This window comes from Didymosphaeria variabile (genome assembly GCF_027946475.1).
Source record: "Didymosphaeria variabile strain IMI 356815 chromosome Unknown scaffold_4, whole genome shotgun sequence".
Taxonomy (NCBI): domain Eukaryota; kingdom Fungi; phylum Ascomycota; class Dothideomycetes; order Pleosporales; family Didymosphaeriaceae; genus Didymosphaeria; species Didymosphaeria variabile.
The window spans coordinates 2666395-2685118 of record NW_026611623.1 but is presented as its reverse complement, the minus strand read 5'-3'; the positions used below and the strand labels follow the sequence as shown (position 1 = coordinate 2685118).

Here is an 18724-nt window from a genome sequence, read left to right as displayed (position 1 = left end):
GTTTGGCGACTGTGGCTGCGAGTCGATATGCAGGCTCCTGCGCTCACGCGGGAGGCCGATGCTCGTGCGACTGCTGTCGCCGCCTGTGGAACGTTCGACGGCGAGGGGATGACGGCGCAGGGCTCTTCCGGCTCAGACGCTGCTCAGGCAGGGTCAACAGCGGGTACTCGTCGCGCGTGTCCGACTGCACTCGTGGCACGGGGCTGTTTGGTTCGTCGCGCGTATCGGTGCGCCGCTGCTGGTGCACAGCGAGGTTCCGGGGGGACGAGTTGACGGGGTTCCAGAGGCGCGAGGCGGGCGGGCGAGGCGGCGACGCGTACAGCGAGCGGAGGCCGAAGAGGCGGTTGGTTACGGACCAGCGGGCTGGCAGCGCTGCAGCGGCGGGAGGGTCGTGGGACGCCGTTGTGTTTGGTGGTGAGGATTCTGGGCCGATGCGAAGGGGTCGGCGAAGCGTGCAGGTGCTCCGACGGGCGTGGTCTGGGCGGGCGAGACAGGCATGGAGAGAGCAAGCAAGCAAGGCGGCGAGCAATGGAGCAGCAGAAGACACGCGAGCAGACGGCGACGGACGGGCACTATTTGTCCAGCGGATTGCAGCGGGGACGGCCAGCAGACTCGGCGAGGGGACTGAGCTTTGCGTGCGCAGTGGCAGTGGGTGCCAAAAAGCCACGCAGAGCGGTACCTGGCTCTTGTCCAACTCCAGGCCGGGTCAGGCCAGCAGAAGAAACAAACTCTGGTACAAATTGGGCAGTGGCAGTGGCAGTGGCAGCCCTGCCGTCATAACCCAAGGCCTCCGTGCATCCCTCGCCGATGCTTGCGCCCCTGCGCTCCCACACGCCGCAAAAGCCCATCGTGACATTCGCTGCCCTGTGTGCCTCCTTCGACATGCATGCCAATGCATTCCCCCCAAGAGGCCCAATTGGCTACCCTGCACCACGTACCTGCTTCCGCCCTGCATTCTTCCACCATTCCCCCTCGTCGCCACACCTCCCAACCCAGCCGCGAGCCCTGGCACAAAGGTACCGGTTCCTGGCGGCCTCCAACGTCGCGCTATCGCTGCAGAAACGCCTCATCCGCGTCGGGCCCAACCCAGATCCGTCCCTTCGGATCGCCTGCGGATCTGCTCCCGGTTTTCTATCCAACCTTTTGCGTAATTCGTAATTTCCTCCACACGTATGCCCTTCACTCCAGGGCTGCGATCCCTGCACGTGCACACGTCCGTCTTGTGAAATGACTAGCGTGCTGCGAGCATCATCCTTTCCGGCCATGCGCATTTCCACAATGCCATTACCGTGGGGAGGAAACACAGCGCTTGGCCTGAGGCTTCGAGGCCGCGTTAAACCTCCACAAGCCGAGATTGCATGCAAGGGAATACATCTGCCTCGTGTGGAGACATGTATTGCTCCAATGCATCCATTTCGGGTATTTTGTATGCATCTACGTGCACAGTAGGGACACTACTGCCATATCGGCAAACACTGCTCTCAAAAAGGCAACCCCAATAGTGTACTACATAATTAATTAGATGATGCAAACAGCATCCACCCTCAGCTGCCCTGAGTAGGTACCCAGGGGTGCGAATGCAAGGGGTACATGGTATGTTAAGATATGCTTTTGACGCTCGTGCCTTCCATAGCCGTGGCCATCATAGAAGAGTACTCGCCATAGCCCGTGATTCCAGCAGCCATATGTGAACAAAGTCAAGTCCGTGTGCTGAATACAAAAAATACGCCCATTATACCTCCAAGTCCCGAAAGTGACCGTTGTTCTGTCTAGGGTATCGTGTCCTCCCATGCCTATATCCGTTATCATCCCCGACCGCCAGTAGAATTTTATACATTATGTCCGCTCCAGTAGACGGAGGGCGCGAAATGGCTATGTGCCTGTGCTCATCCAGGTATAAGATGGCGATGTTTACGCTTTTCTGTTGGCGGACGCCTGCATGCGTCGCATTGCGTCGCGGTGCGCGTCAAGCATCTCACTGCTTCGCATCATGTTATGTCTCATCGACTCTCGGTGTTGCGCGATGGCAGCTTGCTGCTGCTGCTCCATCTCCTTCTGTCTCTTTGCGTTCATCATCGCCGCTCGCTGCTGCTCCTCTTTCGCTACTGCGCTCTGCATGGGCACCCCGTTTTGTGGGACCGATCCTCTCCACCCGACAAGCAACTCCTCGCGCTTCTGGTCGGAGCCTGAGCCAACTGTTCTCCTCGGCTGATGGGAATCGAATCCTTCGGCTTGAGGGCTCGTTGCCCAGCTGCCCTTCTGCCACTTTTGCGACGCCGAAGGGGGCTTCTGCTGCTTTAAGACGTGTCTACGTTGTGCCAACGTCATGTCATCCTCAGCTGTTACTGTCAAGTTGTTAACAGAGGATAACTGTTGGTTAAAGTTCTGCGTAGAAACCCGGTCTCGCATCAGCGACTCGCGTTTGCCCATCAGAGTCTTACTGAGGGGCTGTGCAGGGCTAGACGAGACTCTCCTGCCAACGAGATCGACTGCCAACGGCTGTTGCGAGCCGGACATGCGAATATTCGCGAAGGCCGGAAGCTCACTTTGAGATTGTCTCGCTGAATTGGAGTTGATCTGCATGAATGCATTCTTCCTGTGTACGTTACTATCACTTGAAACCCGTTTCGAGACCCTCTTCGCTACGGCAAAAGGCTGTGCAATGCCTTCGCTCACTGGCGCGGGCTGCTCGTGGTCTAGTTGAGCACCTGGTGAGCTTGGCTCAGAAACCTCGTCGATTTCTGGTCTGTCTGCAGCTTCAAGGTGTTTCGCCCATTCGTTGGTTCGGTACGATTGCGCTACCTTCGAGAGGCGAAGCGGAGGCGCATTCGAGAGGTTATCATTTACGGATCCTGGTGCATCAGACTTCGCTGTACTGGAATTGTCGCTGCCTTCCTTCACCAGAGTATCGTGTCGTAAGCGAGGACTTCGTGGAGGAATGAGTTTGGACTGTACAGCATCATGTTTTGGATCAGTGCTGATGGTAAGGAATTTGCGAAGACCAATCTGAGACGGCGAAGGCGCTAATTCATGAGCTTTGGATATATCCTCCAGCGTTTCTGCGGTTTGTACATCGATGGTTGGTGTGCTAGGTGTTGTTGCTGCGTCTGTTCCCAAAGCAACCGCGCTGTCCTCTCGTACTTCGCCAGTTTTGTTAGTCTTGAAGCTCGACTCGTCAGTCATTGGGTCTTCCATATTGAACTTCGCATCTAGAGGTGAGGAGGGCGGAGACAACTCCGATAGAGATATCCTGTCTTCTTCGTCCAACGTAGCCGCAACAGAAGACCTGTCATCTTCGATCGGCGACATCATTAGTGCCTTGCCATTTTGAAACCCATCAACCGAAGACCTGACCGTCGACATGCGCTTCATTGTCGGTTTACTGGGCAAGCGACGGGAAGTAAATTGCTCTTCCGTAAGTGTGGCTTCCTCTTCGGTATCGGGCAAGGCGGAAACAGAAGGGTTGTCTGATATTGCTGATCTCGCATCTTCTTCCTGCGGAATCTTAAAGGGAAGTGGTACAACAACCGGAGGCGGGGGAGATGAGGGCTTGAGTGAGCTTGTGACAGATACAGTCCGGGAGGTGTGCGAGAAAGTTACTGCGTCCGAGGACGGACGTGCGCTGTTGGATCGGCTAACATCAGCGGATTGAGGAACAAGACCATCCTGAGTAATAGGTGTTCCCGTCGCATCAATTCGTTGGATTCCATCATCCTGGACAGCAGCAACAGTGACTTTCGTGTGCTTGTTCTCAAGTCCCGCAAGGTCGACCTTGGAATCATAAGCAATTGCGTAGTGCTCTTTCTCGTTGAGACTTGGTGACTGAGGCGTAGCTGAACCCGATTCGTCGCTTGAGCCTGGAAGTCCTTTCTCTCCGTACGTAGCTTCCCATTCACGACGTTCCCTCTGGAACTTGTCTTCGATCTTTCGGCCGAGTTCTGCCTCGTGTAATTGCTGACTCTCTGCCTTTTGCTGTTCATGTTCCTCCTTCTTGTCTCGACGCTCTTTGATGAGTCTCCACAGACGAAGCTGTGATATAATGCCGAACACACACAGGATGACAACACCTGCAAGCTCGACTTTGATGCCTTTAGTTACTGGGTACGTGGTAGTGTGGAGAGGGAAGACGTCAGGGTTCAAGTCTGTACACGTCAGCGGTGCTTCATGGTTGGTGGTACCCCAAACATGGCTTACTCCAAAGAAAGAGCCAAAACTCTTTCCATCCTGCGCGACTGAAGCAATCGACGCCCAGCATTGCGATCGTGGCGCCAGAGAATGAGATTGACCCAATCAGTCCATAGGTGCGGGTATAATGTGAGAACGACAGGCAAAAGCCCGCCACACTCATACATCCGATAAAGATAGCCCTGCCTGTGGTCGAAGTAATCAAACCCCCCTCTTTGAGTGACAGGAACCACATGCTGACGCAAAATCCTCCGAGAAGACATCCTAGTCCTTCAGTGAGGTCAGAGAAGATCAATGCTAGCGCTCCAAACATGACTCCAGTAATGAAGGCAGCCACGAAGAATGCGCCTTGCACCGCGTTTGAAACGGAGGGGCTCATCAGATAGATGATCAGCACAGTCACCGCGAGAGCCGTCAGATATGCCGCAGAACCGAAGACATAGATCCTAGCACCGTCAGCAAATTGCAAACGATAGCAATCTGAGTTTCCCCACCATTGGTTCTTGATGCCCACGACGGCATACAACGCGCCCGAGAGCAGGAGTATTGCTCCAATCAATCCGAGAGCTGGGGTGATCTTTGGATGAAGTGGAAGCGGGTCATGTGAGACATTGCCTGTGGTAAGTTCAAATTAGCCACTCTTGATGAACGGACAGCCGGCAGTGTTCACCTGAATCAGTTCCATTGGTAGACGCGCCCGCCGAGGCCGTTGCGCTTGGTGATGCTGAGGAAGTGGTGGTGATTACAACTGTAGACGAGCGGGGGTCGGACTTTTCAGTTGTTGACTGATGGTCCGATGCTGATTGCGAGGTAGACGACTCGCTGGGACGAGATGTAGAGGATGGATGCGTCGACTCAGATGTTGCGGAGACTGCAGAAGTAGGTTCGCTGCCATCTTGACGACGCGCCAATGGGTAGCGGGGGGCTGCTGTGACGACGTGGAGGCAGACGAGGAGCGCAAGTGTAGTCAAAAGAATTCGGAAAGAGCGCATGGCGAGATGCGTTTAATTGACAATGGCCATGCGAAGTAGCATTAGGGGGATGACCAGGAAAGTGCTGAAAGGTAGGAAGGCGCGAGTGCGATCGCGGGAGGTTCGACGGACGCGAAGAAGGAGCGACGAAAAGGAAGGAGCGAATAGTCACAACGATGAGGTAATTATTACTTGGTATCAAAGGAATGGACGCCGGCAAAGACACGCAGCCAGTCTGTGGAACTGGTTGCTGGAGAGGTGCAGAAGCGCAGCTGCAAGAAGGCACAAAATCAAGGATGAGGGGACAGGGATATCTGTCGGCGATAAAGGCCATCCGCATGGCCACGGGCGGATCATCAATTGGCACAGCTTGATGAGCCGGAAGCTACAGGAGCTTGGGCCTTCGAAGGTGCAAAGACCGATTCATGAGTTCCTGTCCAAAAGCGTAGCGCCGTCGTCAAACGTCAAAACGGGTGTGTCGAATGAGGACAAGCCTACACTACTTGGAGTAAGTCTGAAGCATCGCGAAATTGCACCAAGCCACCGTCCTCGCCTTTTCGCGCCAGGCGACTTCGGCTGTGCCTCATTGGACTCAGAGGACTTTGTTAGCCAGCAATTGGACCTCGCGCAGAGTCAACAGGGAGGAGGATTGGCAGGCCGCATCCGAAGTGCCCGCAGCTACGCCCGATCGTCTCCTTCATCACGATGTGACTCTGGAGGAGCGCAGCCGACGCGAAAGCGAGACGTCATGGAGGAAGGGTGCTCCTCGGAGCAGAGTGCATGAACTGTCAGCTTGAAAGTTGGAAGTTGATGAAGGACGCGTCGCGAGACACGCGAAAAGACATTAGCCAGGGGCCAATCAGGCGAGTGATGCCTCCACTACTTTTACTTGGGCCTGCATGATTCGCCGGGATTTGCGCCCATCCCCGCTGGCGCTGTTCCAGAAGAGTGCTTTCGGGAGCGCTGCATAAGAGTGCCGGAAACCCTGCATAGAGTCCTGCCCCGTGTATAAGTCGCTGTGGGTCAGCGTGCAGCTGTGGGTACAGCTCGGGAGGCAGTGCTGTGCATTTGTATCACCAAGAAAATCATCTGAAGACGAGCAGACGAGAGCAAGTGGGGTCGACGCAAGCCAAAAACGCATGCAGCTGAGCTGACGCCCGTGGCTCGGGAGTGAACCTTATGATCGACGCGATGCCGAAGATCCTGCTCTGTGCTTTCCCGTCCTTGCGCCGCCGGAGAAGCGCCTTCGCGTAGACGCCTCTTTATAGTGCGATCCCAGAAAGTCAAACGTACTCCTGACCGGAGAGTTGTTGCTCGTACTTACTCGACAGGTTTCAACGGCTTCTTTCCCTTGCTGCATGTGTTGGAAGTCAACTCTTCTTTTGTTGTCAGCTGTTCCAGACACTGATTCCAAGAGAACAGTTGAGCAAATGGTTCTGTGACACGACTCCTAGCTCGTGCATTGCCCATGTCGTGGACAGAAATACGAAATTTTCGAATGTTACACGTCTTCAACGTTGCGGTACAAACAGGTAGTCCAACATTGTGACCTAACACTGTCGATTCATACTGGCTCGGACGGCTACCATTCGCTCCATTTGGCGAAGGCTGAGGAGAGGATTCTGTAGTGGCAGCCTTCATGCACCGGTGAGAAACACGCTATCAACGGCTCCGAACCCTGCAGCCACACCGCCCTCTTCACTCTGGTCTCCTTTGGTTCGAAGAAGATATCCAGCTTCCCAATTCTCCAAGACCTGACCCGCGTCCTTGTCATCGGTCCCGTTTCGCCAAAGGCACACGCCATAGACCCCGAGCTCTCCAATAACGCCACCTCGCTGCAGCTGTCCGTTTCGAAGGATCGCATTGGTCAGCGGAGGCGGCTCTATCATCTCCATCAGGATGTACGCTGGCCAGTGTGTCCGCGGGAGCTTCTCGAGAAAGGTGGGAATAGCCTTTCGATAGACGTTGTTTCCTCCTCCTTCGCGTTGGGGTTTGAGTACATAACGGGCCGCAGAGTTCACGTCTTGCGCCAGCTTCTTAGCCTCCTGTCCAGCTTCACTATCGTCTAGGGGGTATATTGGCGCAAACGTCGAAAGCACTTTCGAAGCCACTTGATCGTTCGGCAGGAAACGCTTCAAGTGCGGAGAATGCGGGGTCGCGAGGACTTGCTGGACCTTTTTGCACCCGGCAAGGTGCGTCAGCACACTCGGGCACTTGATTGCTTTACTCCTCTCGAGATGAAGTCTTGCGTCCCACTCCTTCTCTTCTGGATAGTCGTCCGGAGAGTAACCGGCTCGGAAGTAGATGGTAGTAACTTCGTAAGTAGTAAAAGGCGCGTTAGGTGGTGTATACAGTAGCGTACGGTCTGTATCCAATTCTGTGTGCGACAAGGTTTGTTCGAAAGGCAATCGGAAAGCGCGCACGCCGTTTTCTTCGAACAATGCATATTCGAGGTGCCGCTGGTCAAAAACATTTCTTTCGGGGTCTTGTACCACAAATAGTACGCACAGGGAGCGGCCCGTCGACGAAGGCCCGTATGCCTTATGCGCAGCAGCAAGTCCTTGAGCCAGAGAAGAGGCCGACTTACTCTGGCGGAGCGCTTCTTCTTTAATGAGAGAAGTTGCAGATGATGGATACGCATTTACCGAGAGCAAGTACTTGTGCAGCCGCGATACTTGAGAGGATAGACCACCAAAAGACGATGCAATCGTGTTGAATTCGACCTGTTTGAGACCGGAGGGCGAGGAAAGATTGGCCTGATCCATGTGGACCATGTAGTCCGAACGGAACAGACCAAGCGATAGACTCTATAACATGTGAGATAGGGTGCTTTGGGTAAGGCGACCAGCATCTTACCTGCACATAGCCTTCCTTCTTAACTGCCAGATGGGTTTGCCAAAGCTTCCCCACGAAGTCATCAATATCGACCAGTCTACGAGGAGTCAGCCCAACTTCGATTTACACAAAGGCTCCAATATCGGGATGAGAATATAGCGTGTGACTTTAACAACCATACTCACTCTTCCACGATGCCTCTTAACCACTCTTCGTCTCGAGCTATTGCCGAGTACAACTCATTGTAAGCTGTTTGTATCGCTAATCCTTCTTCGAAACAGTTCCGAGGGAACAGACTCGGAAAGAGAGTGACGGGTGCTGTAGCAGCGAGCACCCCAGCAGGGTCTTGGGCCGGTTGGACGAATGACGGAGCCGGCCGCACCGCTAGTCCATGCGCAATCGACCAATCTTTCAGATTCGTCAACAGGTATTCCTGCTCTTCTGAAGACAGCTCCGGCGGATAGCATTCGTGGGAGTTGACCGCCATTATAGCAGTGTTCTGTTGCCCTCGGGTTAGAGACAAGTACAGTAGGTGGGGTGAATTGACATTAGTAAAATGACCCAATCCGCGCTAAGCGATTTCCTCTTTCGAGCGCCGGATTTCGGAAGAGCTAGTGCAAGGTGCTTTTGGTCAATTACCTTAATTGGATATATAGTGCTGGAATACAGTTGAGCTTCGGCCAAGAACACAATTTACGTGCACTATGCACAAGCTCGAGGAGCTGTGATCCATGGAATGCTTTCACGTGATCGGTTAGCGTGACCGCTTAGACCGCTTGTGCGGCAAGAGCGATTGCTCGCTCTTGCCGTCTTGACCAACAAACGCGCAATGGCAGATTGTTGTTGAGCATTGGGCCAAGTATCCGCATGTTGATGACCTTGACGGCCCAAAAGTCATTACGTCGACACGCTCAACCTGTCGGGCGCCAGCATTGGAAAATACCCACACGTACCCGGCGACGCTCGTCAAGCTTCAAGTCACGGCAACTGTAACCAAAGGAAAGCGGAACTTGGCCTGTGGGTGAGGCTGTAGACACACACGCAGAGCCATTAGCCCATTCTACGAAACGATTCTTTGACACTTACTCACCGTTGGTATCGATCTTAACTTTCCCGCTGTTCGAATTATACATAAGCGACTGCCAGCTGCGGCGCCGCTCGAGACTGTCTGACTTCTGGATCAGTTGGTACTCTTGAGTCGCAACAGACCGAGGCGAAATTGGAATGGACAAGGAGTTGTCGGCCGCCGCCAAAGGCGTCCAGGTATTGCGCACGGAGAATTGCACCAATGATAGTGGTCGCAAGAGACAGAAGAGAGCGGCATTGACGGCTGTAATGCCCGCAGAGCTTGCCGTGAACCAGCACATGCTACCAGCACATGCTACCAGCAACTGCTTCACCATCTGCTAACGGGGATGCCTTTGATCATCTCCTTCACTGGGACAGGGAGGAAGGAGATACAATCGTCGAGTGGGATCAAGAAGGTTGGAGCGAAGATGATGAGGAAGAGGATGATGAGGACGAAGGAGCCGCTAGCATTCATGCCGTCGATGGAGAGGTAGAAAGCATCGCCAATGGCCTCGAATACAACTCGCTTGACGCCGAAGAGGTGGCAATTAGGCAACTTCACCAGCACTCGCGGGAACGAGCCGGAAAAGTGCCAAAAGAGGTCGTCATCGGCATAATAAATGAGAGCATAGAAGCTTTCATGAATGAGTGGTCTCCTAGCAAGATTAATGAAATAGCACCGGAAAGCAAGGAGCAGTCGCTCGATCCGATTCGTCTATGGGAGGATGGAGAAGCGCTTAACCGTAGAGGGGAACTCATCGAGAAATACAAGTTCGAAGTTCGACTCTTCGAAAACAAGCTGGACAGATTGGCGGAAGAGATCTGCAAGATCCCTCAGAAGTCAGAGAAACAAACGCGCCAACACTGCAGGAACCTGGAAATGCATGTGCACAACCTTGAAGCAGCTAAGTGGTACCTGTCCATCTATGAATTGCCTCCGGCGGACACTGGGGACGGCAGCGATCATGAGCAGCATCGTATACCTGCAACTCAAGGATCGACTTCAGGACATGACGCTGAGGTCATTGATCTTGGATCAAGTCCAGAATCTTCACAACACGGAGACGAAAGAGAAATGCTTGTGGATGCTGAGGAACCGGCCGTTACACAATGTACTCTTGCTAATCCCTCGACTATGACATCAGACCTCACCGCACCGAGAACTCTTGAACTCGTACGGTTGAAGAGCACAGTTACAGAGTCTGAGGGTGTCTCGCCGATTGACCCAGATGGAGCCTCAGTCTCGCCTGCCGCAAGACATGCAGAGTCTAGGTCACGGAAGTCGCAGAAGGGTCGTGGAAGTCGACCGGAAATCGCATCTATTTTGACTGTGTCAGGTTGGGACATGCAAGACCTGGTCGCGGCTAAGGACCGTAAGAGAATCATCATGAAAGTGATGCTCGGCATGAGTCGAGAAGAGCGAGCGATGATCCATAAAAGGATCAGAGCTTTGAAAAAGGCGAATCTACTCAAGGAGATCAGTACATGCATCGACATGCTGTACCGGAAAGAGCAGAAGATGCTGGGCGTGTTGCCATCCGATCTACCAAAGATCATGGGAATGACAAGTTTCTTTCTGTGCTGGTGGCTCGCGGACGACTACATGCGTAAAACACCATCGGACCAACAACTCCACGAACTGGTGACTGGGCTCCACCAATGCGATGACCTTTCAACCTTCTATGACTGGGTGTATTTCATCCTAAACAGAAACTTCAGCGAGGAAGCATTTCGCAATGCACAGGCCCCATCCCAGGAAGAGATTATCGTGATCTCTGACGACGATGAATCGAAGTCTGCAAAATCACTATCACGGAAGGAACAAACGCCGAGACGAGTGCAAGCACGGCATCTACCCCAAGACAACGTCATAACGCTGGATTGAGTGAGGAACTAAAGCGAGGAGTAAAGCTTTTATTGTGGGCAATAAGCTATTGCATCGGCGCTGAGTGACAACGAGAAGGTTCCCAGTCGTTGTGTAGAAGCGGTCGCTGAACAGGCGTGCACAAGGATGGCTGACCACCATTGGAAGTGAAACCAGGATCAAAGTTCGGTCAGAGCTGAAATGAAAGGAAGGCAACCATCGATGCAACGCTAGGTCATGACACATTGCACAGTAAGAGGCTCCTTCGAATCATAGGCACAGCCATCGTATGATAGCTTCGCCGTGGACACATGGCTTCAATTTGGATATCCCGGTCCGTTAGCGGCCAAACCTGTCAATTGGAGACGGAAGGTCTTGTTGCCGAGGGAACCCTAGTGGATTTAGATCGGCGACCGATGGCAACGGAACAAACTTCTCGAGCTGAACTCTTGGTGACATGAGAGCAGAGTGCGTCAGCCCTTGCTGACATTCAGCTATGGGAAAGAGAGAACTTTTTCACAATCGGCTTTTGAATTGTAGAGCGCTATGTGGGCGGACCCGCACATGCGGCACCGTTTCTTGGTCTCCATTGTCTATGTCGGCAAAAGAGGGGACCTGCGGCATTCATTGATGATCTCGACCTTGCCGGATTACTCTAGAGTATTTCGAAATCGGCTGCAGGTCGGCGCAGCGTTGTAGGACCGCAGCCAATCAACGGATAGGCATTCTAAGCGGACCGCCGGCGTGCTTTAGCCTGCTATTCCGCTGCGGAATGAATCCTGTCCCTCACGTACGCCTTTAAACCTTCTCATCCGCATTCACCGCCCCTCCCACCTTCCCAGGACCCCGTCTCTGCTCGCTCCCAATTCTCTGATTTTGCGCTCTCCAACTGCGCTCCTCGCCGCCATGGAGTCAATTCTGCGCCAGTCGCGGTCCATGTGCCCGTTCCTCTCCAAGACGTCCCCCGCCACGCTCCGCTCGCTTTCTACGACTGCTACCGAGCACCATGTCTCGCCCGGCGCAGGCAGCATGTCCAATCTGCAGGTGCTTGCCAGGCGCTGCCCCATCATGGGCAAAGCGCTCGCCGTCCAGAGCGCCCGCATCGGCAACAATGCGCTTGCGGGCGCTTTCGGTGGCGCGCGGGCTTATTCCACGCGTGTGAGCCGCGCTAGACTGCACACCTCGACATCAAAGGAAGCCCAGGCCGTCGACATTGAGAAGCTACGCTCCAAGCAAGGTACGCTTTTCCTCGAGATAGAGGAGTGCAGAAAGGCCGGAGAAAACGACGGCTGCTGTCGTAAAGAATACGTTACTAAACTTTGCTCGTATAGTACCCTATCCGGCTGCGAAGAAGCCGGCAGCGACTCAAGCAACGCAAACGACCGCACCTCCTACTCCTCCTGCTTCGAAATTCGACTACGATGGCTTTTACCACAACGAATTGGACAAGAAGCACAAGGACAAATCTTACCGCTACTTTAACAACATCAACCGACTCGCCAAGGAGTTTCCCCGCGCTCACATGGCCTCCAAGGAGGAGAAGGTGACGGTGTGGTGCTCCAACGACTACCTCGGCATGGGACGCAACCCGCACGTGCTGAAGACGATGCACGACACCCTGGACAATTATGGCGCGGGTGCTGGAGGCACTAGAAATATCTCCGGTCATAACCAGCATGCTGTGTCTTTGGAAGCCACCCTTGCGAAATTGCATGCTCAAGAGGCAGCGTTGGTCTTCTCTTCTTGCTATGTAGCTAACGATGCAACACTTGCAACACTTGGCAGCAAACTTCCCAATTGTGTCATTCTGTCTGACAGTTTGAACCACGCCTCCATGATTCAGGGCATTCGCCATTCTGGCGCCAAGAAGATGGTATTCAAGCATAACGATGTAGCCGATTTGGAGGCCAAGCTCGCTTCTATCCCACCAGAACACCCTAAAATCATCGCATTTGAGAGTGTGTACAGCATGTGTGGATCTATCGGGCCCATTGAAGAGATTTGCGATCTTGCTGAGAAGTATGGCGCCATTACCTTTCTCGACGAAGTCCATGCCGTCGGCATGTACGGACCACACGGTGCCGGCGTTGCTGAGCACCTCGATTACGAAGCGCATGTAGCAGGCAAGCCGCAAGGTACAATTATGGAGCGCATAGACATCATCACCGGAACTCTTGGCAAGGCATATGGCTGCGTTGGTGGCTACATCGCCGGATCTGCTAAGTTGGTTGATACTATCCGTTCTCTCGCTCCGGGTTTCATCTTCACCACCTCTCTACCGCCTGCAACCATGGCAGGCGCGAAGACCGCCATTGAATACCAGGCGAACTACCAAGGCGACAGGCGCCTTCAGCAATTGCACACCCGAGCAGTCAAGGATGCTTTGAATGCAAAGAACATTCCGGTTATCCCCAACCCAAGTCACATTGTGCCTTTGTTGGTTGGAAATGCGGAAGTCGCTAAGAAGGCTAGCGACATGCTCCTCGAGGACTGGGGTATCTATGTTCAAGCCATCAACTACCCTACCGTCCCGGTCGGCCAGGAGCGTCTCCGCATCACGCCCACGCCCGGCCACGTTCGGGAATACCGCGACCATCTTGTCGAAGCCGTGGACAGCGTCTGGAGCGAACTCGGTATCAAGCGCACCAGCGAGTGGGCGTCCGAGGGAGGCTTCATCGGCGTCGGCGAGGCTGGCGTCGAGGAACCGGAGCCTTTGTGGACCGACTCGCAGCTCGAAGTCGACACCGTCCTCAAGGAGATGAAGGCTGGCGGGAGTGCCGTCAATGTTCTCGAGGCTATCCTCGAGAAGGAGCACCGTGCTACGGCACAGGCTGTTAGCGCTGCTGCTTAAAGCGAACATGGACCTGTCTCTGTTTCTTTACAGCGATTGCTGGGGGAAGACCTGTTCGCTCCTTTCTTCTTGAGGTCTGGTTGGCTTTGAGCCACATTATATCAAATCAATCAAACACTTTTGCTGGTGCAAATTCCATATCTTTTGATCTTCGTGACGTGACATCTAGGTTATGTCCGTTGTTCTTGGGTATGGCAAAGGTCCCTAAGGCGAGCCCTCATACCATGCGAACCTATGTAGTAGCTTCAGCTGGTGACAATGTTAATCGGGTCCTCCAGCGGAGTCCTCCGCCCTCGAGGCAGCCTCCCTCCACGCCGGCGCCCGCAGCCTTCTACGGCTTTGCGGAATTTTTTCGCACTACCTTCATGCAACACGTGCTGCGTATCGACTGGCAGCTTAGCGCATGAAGAGAGGGTGTCCTCGATTAGAGCTTGTATGCAGATTAGCTGCCTGGTAAATTTCCAAACGCAGACCCCTTCTTGACCTGATGCGTCGACTCATCAAGCACCAAGGGTGGTTTGCTTAATGCCTGTTTCTGGTATAGGTACTTCTCATTCAGTGTATACTTGCAGCCACTCGATCGACGCCTTTAACAATTTCCTCTACTTTCCTACACTAGGATCTATGCGGCTGCAATTTCCCGGCACATCGCTTTAAAACGTCGGGTCTGCTATCACTACTGCTCGCCTTCGGTATCAGCTTTTGGAACATTATTTACAATTGTCTATTCTTACTGCGTATAGCTCAATGATTAACACGATGTGGCGTACTCGTAACGTAGTGCTGACTTTGCTGCAACTGTAAGAACTGTTTACTCATTAGCGGAACAAGAACCTCGACTAATAAGAGTTGCGACTGCCCGCAAACAAACAGTCAATATCGATATGTTCAAGTCTTCTGGCTGCTCCACTTCAACGTCCAAGGTGACCTTGACAATGGACTGAGAGCAAGTAACATGTTAAAAAATGGACGAATAGTTGGGGGTAATATTGATTTATAGTGACCGACCAGTACTGATGTTGCTTAACACGAAGTACGAAAACATACCAACTCGTTGCTGCTAGTAGGAACCACGTAACATAAATGCTTGATTTGAACGCCAAGTGTCCCCTACCTCATGGTACGCCAGAATCGCTGAGCTGGTCCGCTAGCATCTGAAAAGCACATCTTGTCTACCCACGAAGCTTTGATGGGCATGTTATGACCGGGGTGATGGTGCACCTGTCTTATCCTCAGCCGGCTCTTAACCGGTCCTTACCCGGCGCTGTTTTCGACACTTTGTGCTTACTGCCGAAAGGAGGAAGTAGCTACATCTTAACATAGGCCGACAATGTGGGTTTTTGCCACTATCGCGATACGAAGTTGCCGTATGATCAACTGTAACGGCCAATTAACGCACCGTAAGTACGGCAAAGCGAGAAGGCGCTAGGCTGTGGCTAGCTGACGCACCCTTGAACACAACAACACTGTAGACCTCAGCTCCTGCTCAACGCTCTTGCTTGTACCTTTCATTTAAACTATGTACATGCTGGACCTATTATGCAATAGATAACAGTACAAACATTAACCTCAGCCCACAGAACGTATAGTCAATCTCATTCCAACTTCCCAACAATTTGTATGCAATGTTCGACTTCACAAAATTGTTCCGTTTTCACCAGAGCTACGCAACACTATTGGCCCGTCTTCTCACTACCTTCTCGGCCCTCATTCCTAGTCCATGTTTCGATAGCCCTACGACCCCGCAAAGCCATACATTGTTAACCCCGGTGCCACGCGCCACACTGTTCTCCGACCTTGACGTCCAGCGAGAATTTAGCGAGATGTACAGCTCCATGGATCTAGCGATTGGATAAGGCATTGAAAGGCCATAGTTACAAGCTCGAGTCCTTCCTCACTGCAGATGAGCACACAGTGACTGTGGCCATCATTGGAGCCGTCTCAGGTCCGTATTACGTCCCACCGACCGCTGACGGAAAGCACCAATACGCTACGATTTCGACGATGGCACTTGACCAACAAGCAGGAATGAGACATGCGCTTAAAGTTCCAGCTGTTGCTTTTGCAGCCTTCATTGTTGCGCTCCTTGCCCTTATCGTAACGTATCGATATATTGGTGGCGACACTGGTATTCGAGCATTTCATGAGCGGTCAGAGCTTGGGTGTGAGGTTCCTGTTCACATCGATTGCTGTTCACATCGCCTAATCTGGGTTAGGCTCTTTCGAGGTATGCGTTTTGTACTCTTTATACAAAGCATCTACTGCAAATCAGCAGCTATCGCACTTTATGCGCCCTACCACCGTCTCTTTACCGGCAATGCGACAGCTCGCGAATCCATCCTCGTATCACCCTCAATCCATCCCGTATTGGGCTTCCATTCTTTCGTGTCAAGCGGGCACTATGTCAAGCTAGACGAGAGAGAACCACTGCTCTTCCTCTTGCGGCCTATCTTCAGGATTCTCCTCTCCCTTCATATAACCGTGCAGATAGCATTCGCCGATGAGTTGGTAGTCACCGGTGCCTTTAACTGGTCTCAATAGGAATGGCCATTTGCGACACGATAGACGAACAACAATATCTCCCATCGTAGTCATAGGAGCACTCAAACCCATCAATCCGCGCCCGGTCATGATGAAGGAACATAAGTTGTACACTTCAACAGCTTTCGATTTGAACTTAAGGACTTCATCCCTTGTTGTTCTCGGCCAAATTCCATTACCAAAGGGGAGACACAGCTGCTCAAACTTCCGTGATGGTGTTGCGCGAAGTATCTGTCGGATGTGCAATTGCTTGCGGATGTCATATTTGAATCCTGCCCAGATTGTGTCGAGGAGCAAATCGACAGAGGTCCCACATGTTGTTTTGTACCTGCCGCCACTAATCGATTGGAGACCTCCACCGGCTACTATTGCATTCGTGAAAGCTTCTAAATTCGTCTGCGAATGCCCCACCGGGTAATCTCCGGTCATAGAGCATGTTTGAGAGAGACTATCGAAACGAAGAGTGATCCATTGGGCGACGATAGATTGCCAATCATCCTTCGGAGTGACCTGCTGAGAGGTTCTGAAGTTTGCGAAGTGCACTTCGTCGATGATTATCCCCTTGACCCTGATCCTTCGAGGATCTTTATGATCTATCGATATGACATCAAGAGGGTTGTGGTAATGACCATGCCGTAAATTCCAAGGAGTCCTTTGTTCAGTGCCAAATTTCTCTGTCTCTTCTCGTAGCAGTGGCAGTTCTGCCAATCTGAGCTCCAGGGCCCAAGAAGGAAGTTCTCCCCGGTTGTGGGCTGATTCGCTCGAGCTAGTAGACTGTCGGTCCCACAGGCCCACTCTCGTGAGAATCTGTGTATGACCAGATTGTAAAGCGGTCCGCGTAAAGTCTGCATAGACCTTCTCCACGGTGTCTGTATAGGATATCCTAACACCAAGCTTTTCTGGATTCAGAGTTTGCATAGATAATAGAGCATATATCCTATCACGGTCGTCCCCACAACCACGGGCTCGGAGTTGAGCCACGCTTGGAACCAGTACGTCGAACGCTTCTTTGACGTCGAACAGTTTTATAGACATCCGGTCTCGTAAGGAATTCACAAGACTTCGCGTTGTTATACAGGGATGAACGGTTTGAAGTATGGCGCTCTGTTCTCTGGTGAGGAAGTATGTCCCTAGCCAACAGATGTTGACCGCGGTTTCCAGTTGGGTCCATTCAACTGAATGTTGACCGCAAAGTACGAGGGCCCGCGAGCTGAGGACCACTTCTTGTAAAGTCCTACGTACGTGTGTTAGTGGCAAGAGAACGCTGCCTTTTCAGGGAGGCTACTAACCAAGTTCTTGTAAACCATGCTTTCGCGAGGATGTTGAAGAATTGGGTACAGCCCATGGAGCGAAGATTTGCCTCGAATTTGGGCATGTATTCTTCGTATTGATCCTCATTGACACTAGTCGCCTCTGGAAGTCCCAACGCCCAGGTCAATCTATGTAGTTCCCTTGCTACTTCAAAGCCCGCTTTTGCCGTCCCATCAGTATCTTCATCAAGCCAAATAACGACCTGCGACGCACTTGCGTAAATCCAACTCATGTGAGGTAATTGCTGTGCTTTCTCAGCATTGTTCTGCTGGTCGATGCACACTGCATCCACCCATAGGACACGGGGCTTGTCCGAGAGCCGAAGTGCACGTAGTGCTGAATTCAAGCTTTCGGTAATTTTGATGCAGCCTTGTTCAAGATGCATTTTGTGAACAAAGAACGGGGCTCCCCATGTGTATGAGAGGGCTTCGTATTTGGAGCTAAGAGCCTCGGTCTGATCTACGGAGCGAAGAGAGCAACGGAGAATGCTTTTGGGGTCTGAAGATGGGTGCAAGATCAGTAGTCGTATCATTTCTGATTGTTTGAAAGCATCATAGCAATATATTGGCAAGTTTTCGCTGTTGATCCGCGGAATAGGTTCTCCTTCGGGCAGACCCTGCAACCAGTCGATTTGACCGTCACGAATGTGAGCATTCTGAGGCCTAGATGGCGCATCATCTTTAGAATGGGCTTGACTTCTAAGAGCCTGAATTTGCTCTTCAAGTGTCTCTTTACGTTGTTGAGCAGAGTATCTGTCGAGCCATAGTTGAGCATCTGTTCCGGGTCTCAGCTTGTTCTTACTCAGCTGGTCATCAGCCTCTTGAATGAAATGATTTTCTTCAAATTGCTGCTGGCGAAGGTTGTCTATTTGTTTCTCTAGATTTTTGCTGTCATTGATAACATCAGCTCTTACTTTCGAGAAAGCATACGCGCACATACCTGCGCACCACACTATCTCCCTTCAGCGAAGATTCTAGGTTACCCATTGCAAAAGGTCACTAGGAGCGACGACCGTTCCACTAAGTAGATGCGCAGTCGGCAAGTGGAAGTTGAACCGGGGCAACACGCTTCTTTTTGCAATTTGCCTTCCTACAACTG

At 52.5% G+C, this 18724-nt stretch overlaps 4 protein-coding genes across 4 annotated transcripts; 2 read left to right on the top strand and 2 right to left on the bottom strand.

Moving 5' to 3' along the window:
* Positions 1–1911: 1911 nt before the first annotated feature.
* On the bottom strand, positions 1912–8478 carry GSH2 (Glutathione synthetase; the record flags this gene model as incomplete). Its single annotated transcript, XM_056214563.1, has 4 exons — positions 1912–4142; positions 6802–7963; positions 8013–8088; positions 8177–8478. The coding sequence occupies 4 exons, from the start codon at positions 8476–8478 to the stop codon at positions 1912–1914; spliced, it is 3771 nt and encodes a 1256-aa protein (XP_056071830.1).
* Positions 8479–9369: 891 nt separating this feature from the next.
* On the top strand, positions 9370–10944 carry N0V89_005788 (uncharacterized protein; the record flags this gene model as incomplete). The annotated part of the gene is made up of 1 exon (XM_056214562.1): positions 9370–10944. One exon carries the CDS (start codon positions 9370–9372, stop codon positions 10942–10944), a length of 1575 nt encoding a protein of 524 aa, XP_056071829.1.
* An 885-nt stretch (positions 10945–11829) lies between these two features.
* ALV1 (5-aminolevulinate synthase, mitochondrial) lies at positions 11830–13774 on the top strand (the record flags this gene model as incomplete). Its single annotated transcript, XM_056214561.1, has 2 exons — positions 11830–12160; positions 12255–13774. 2 exons carry the CDS (start codon positions 11830–11832, stop codon positions 13772–13774), a joined length of 1851 nt encoding a protein of 616 aa, XP_056071828.1.
* A 2409-nt stretch (positions 13775–16183) lies between these two features.
* On the bottom strand, positions 16184–18612 carry N0V89_005786 (uncharacterized protein; the record flags this gene model as incomplete). The annotated part of the gene is made up of 5 exons (XM_056214560.1): positions 16184–16302; positions 16495–16587; positions 17503–17549; positions 17605–18513; positions 18566–18612. The coding sequence occupies 5 exons, from the start codon at positions 18610–18612 to the stop codon at positions 16184–16186; spliced, it is 1215 nt and encodes a 404-aa protein (XP_056071827.1).
* Positions 18613–18724: the final 112 nt, after the last annotated feature.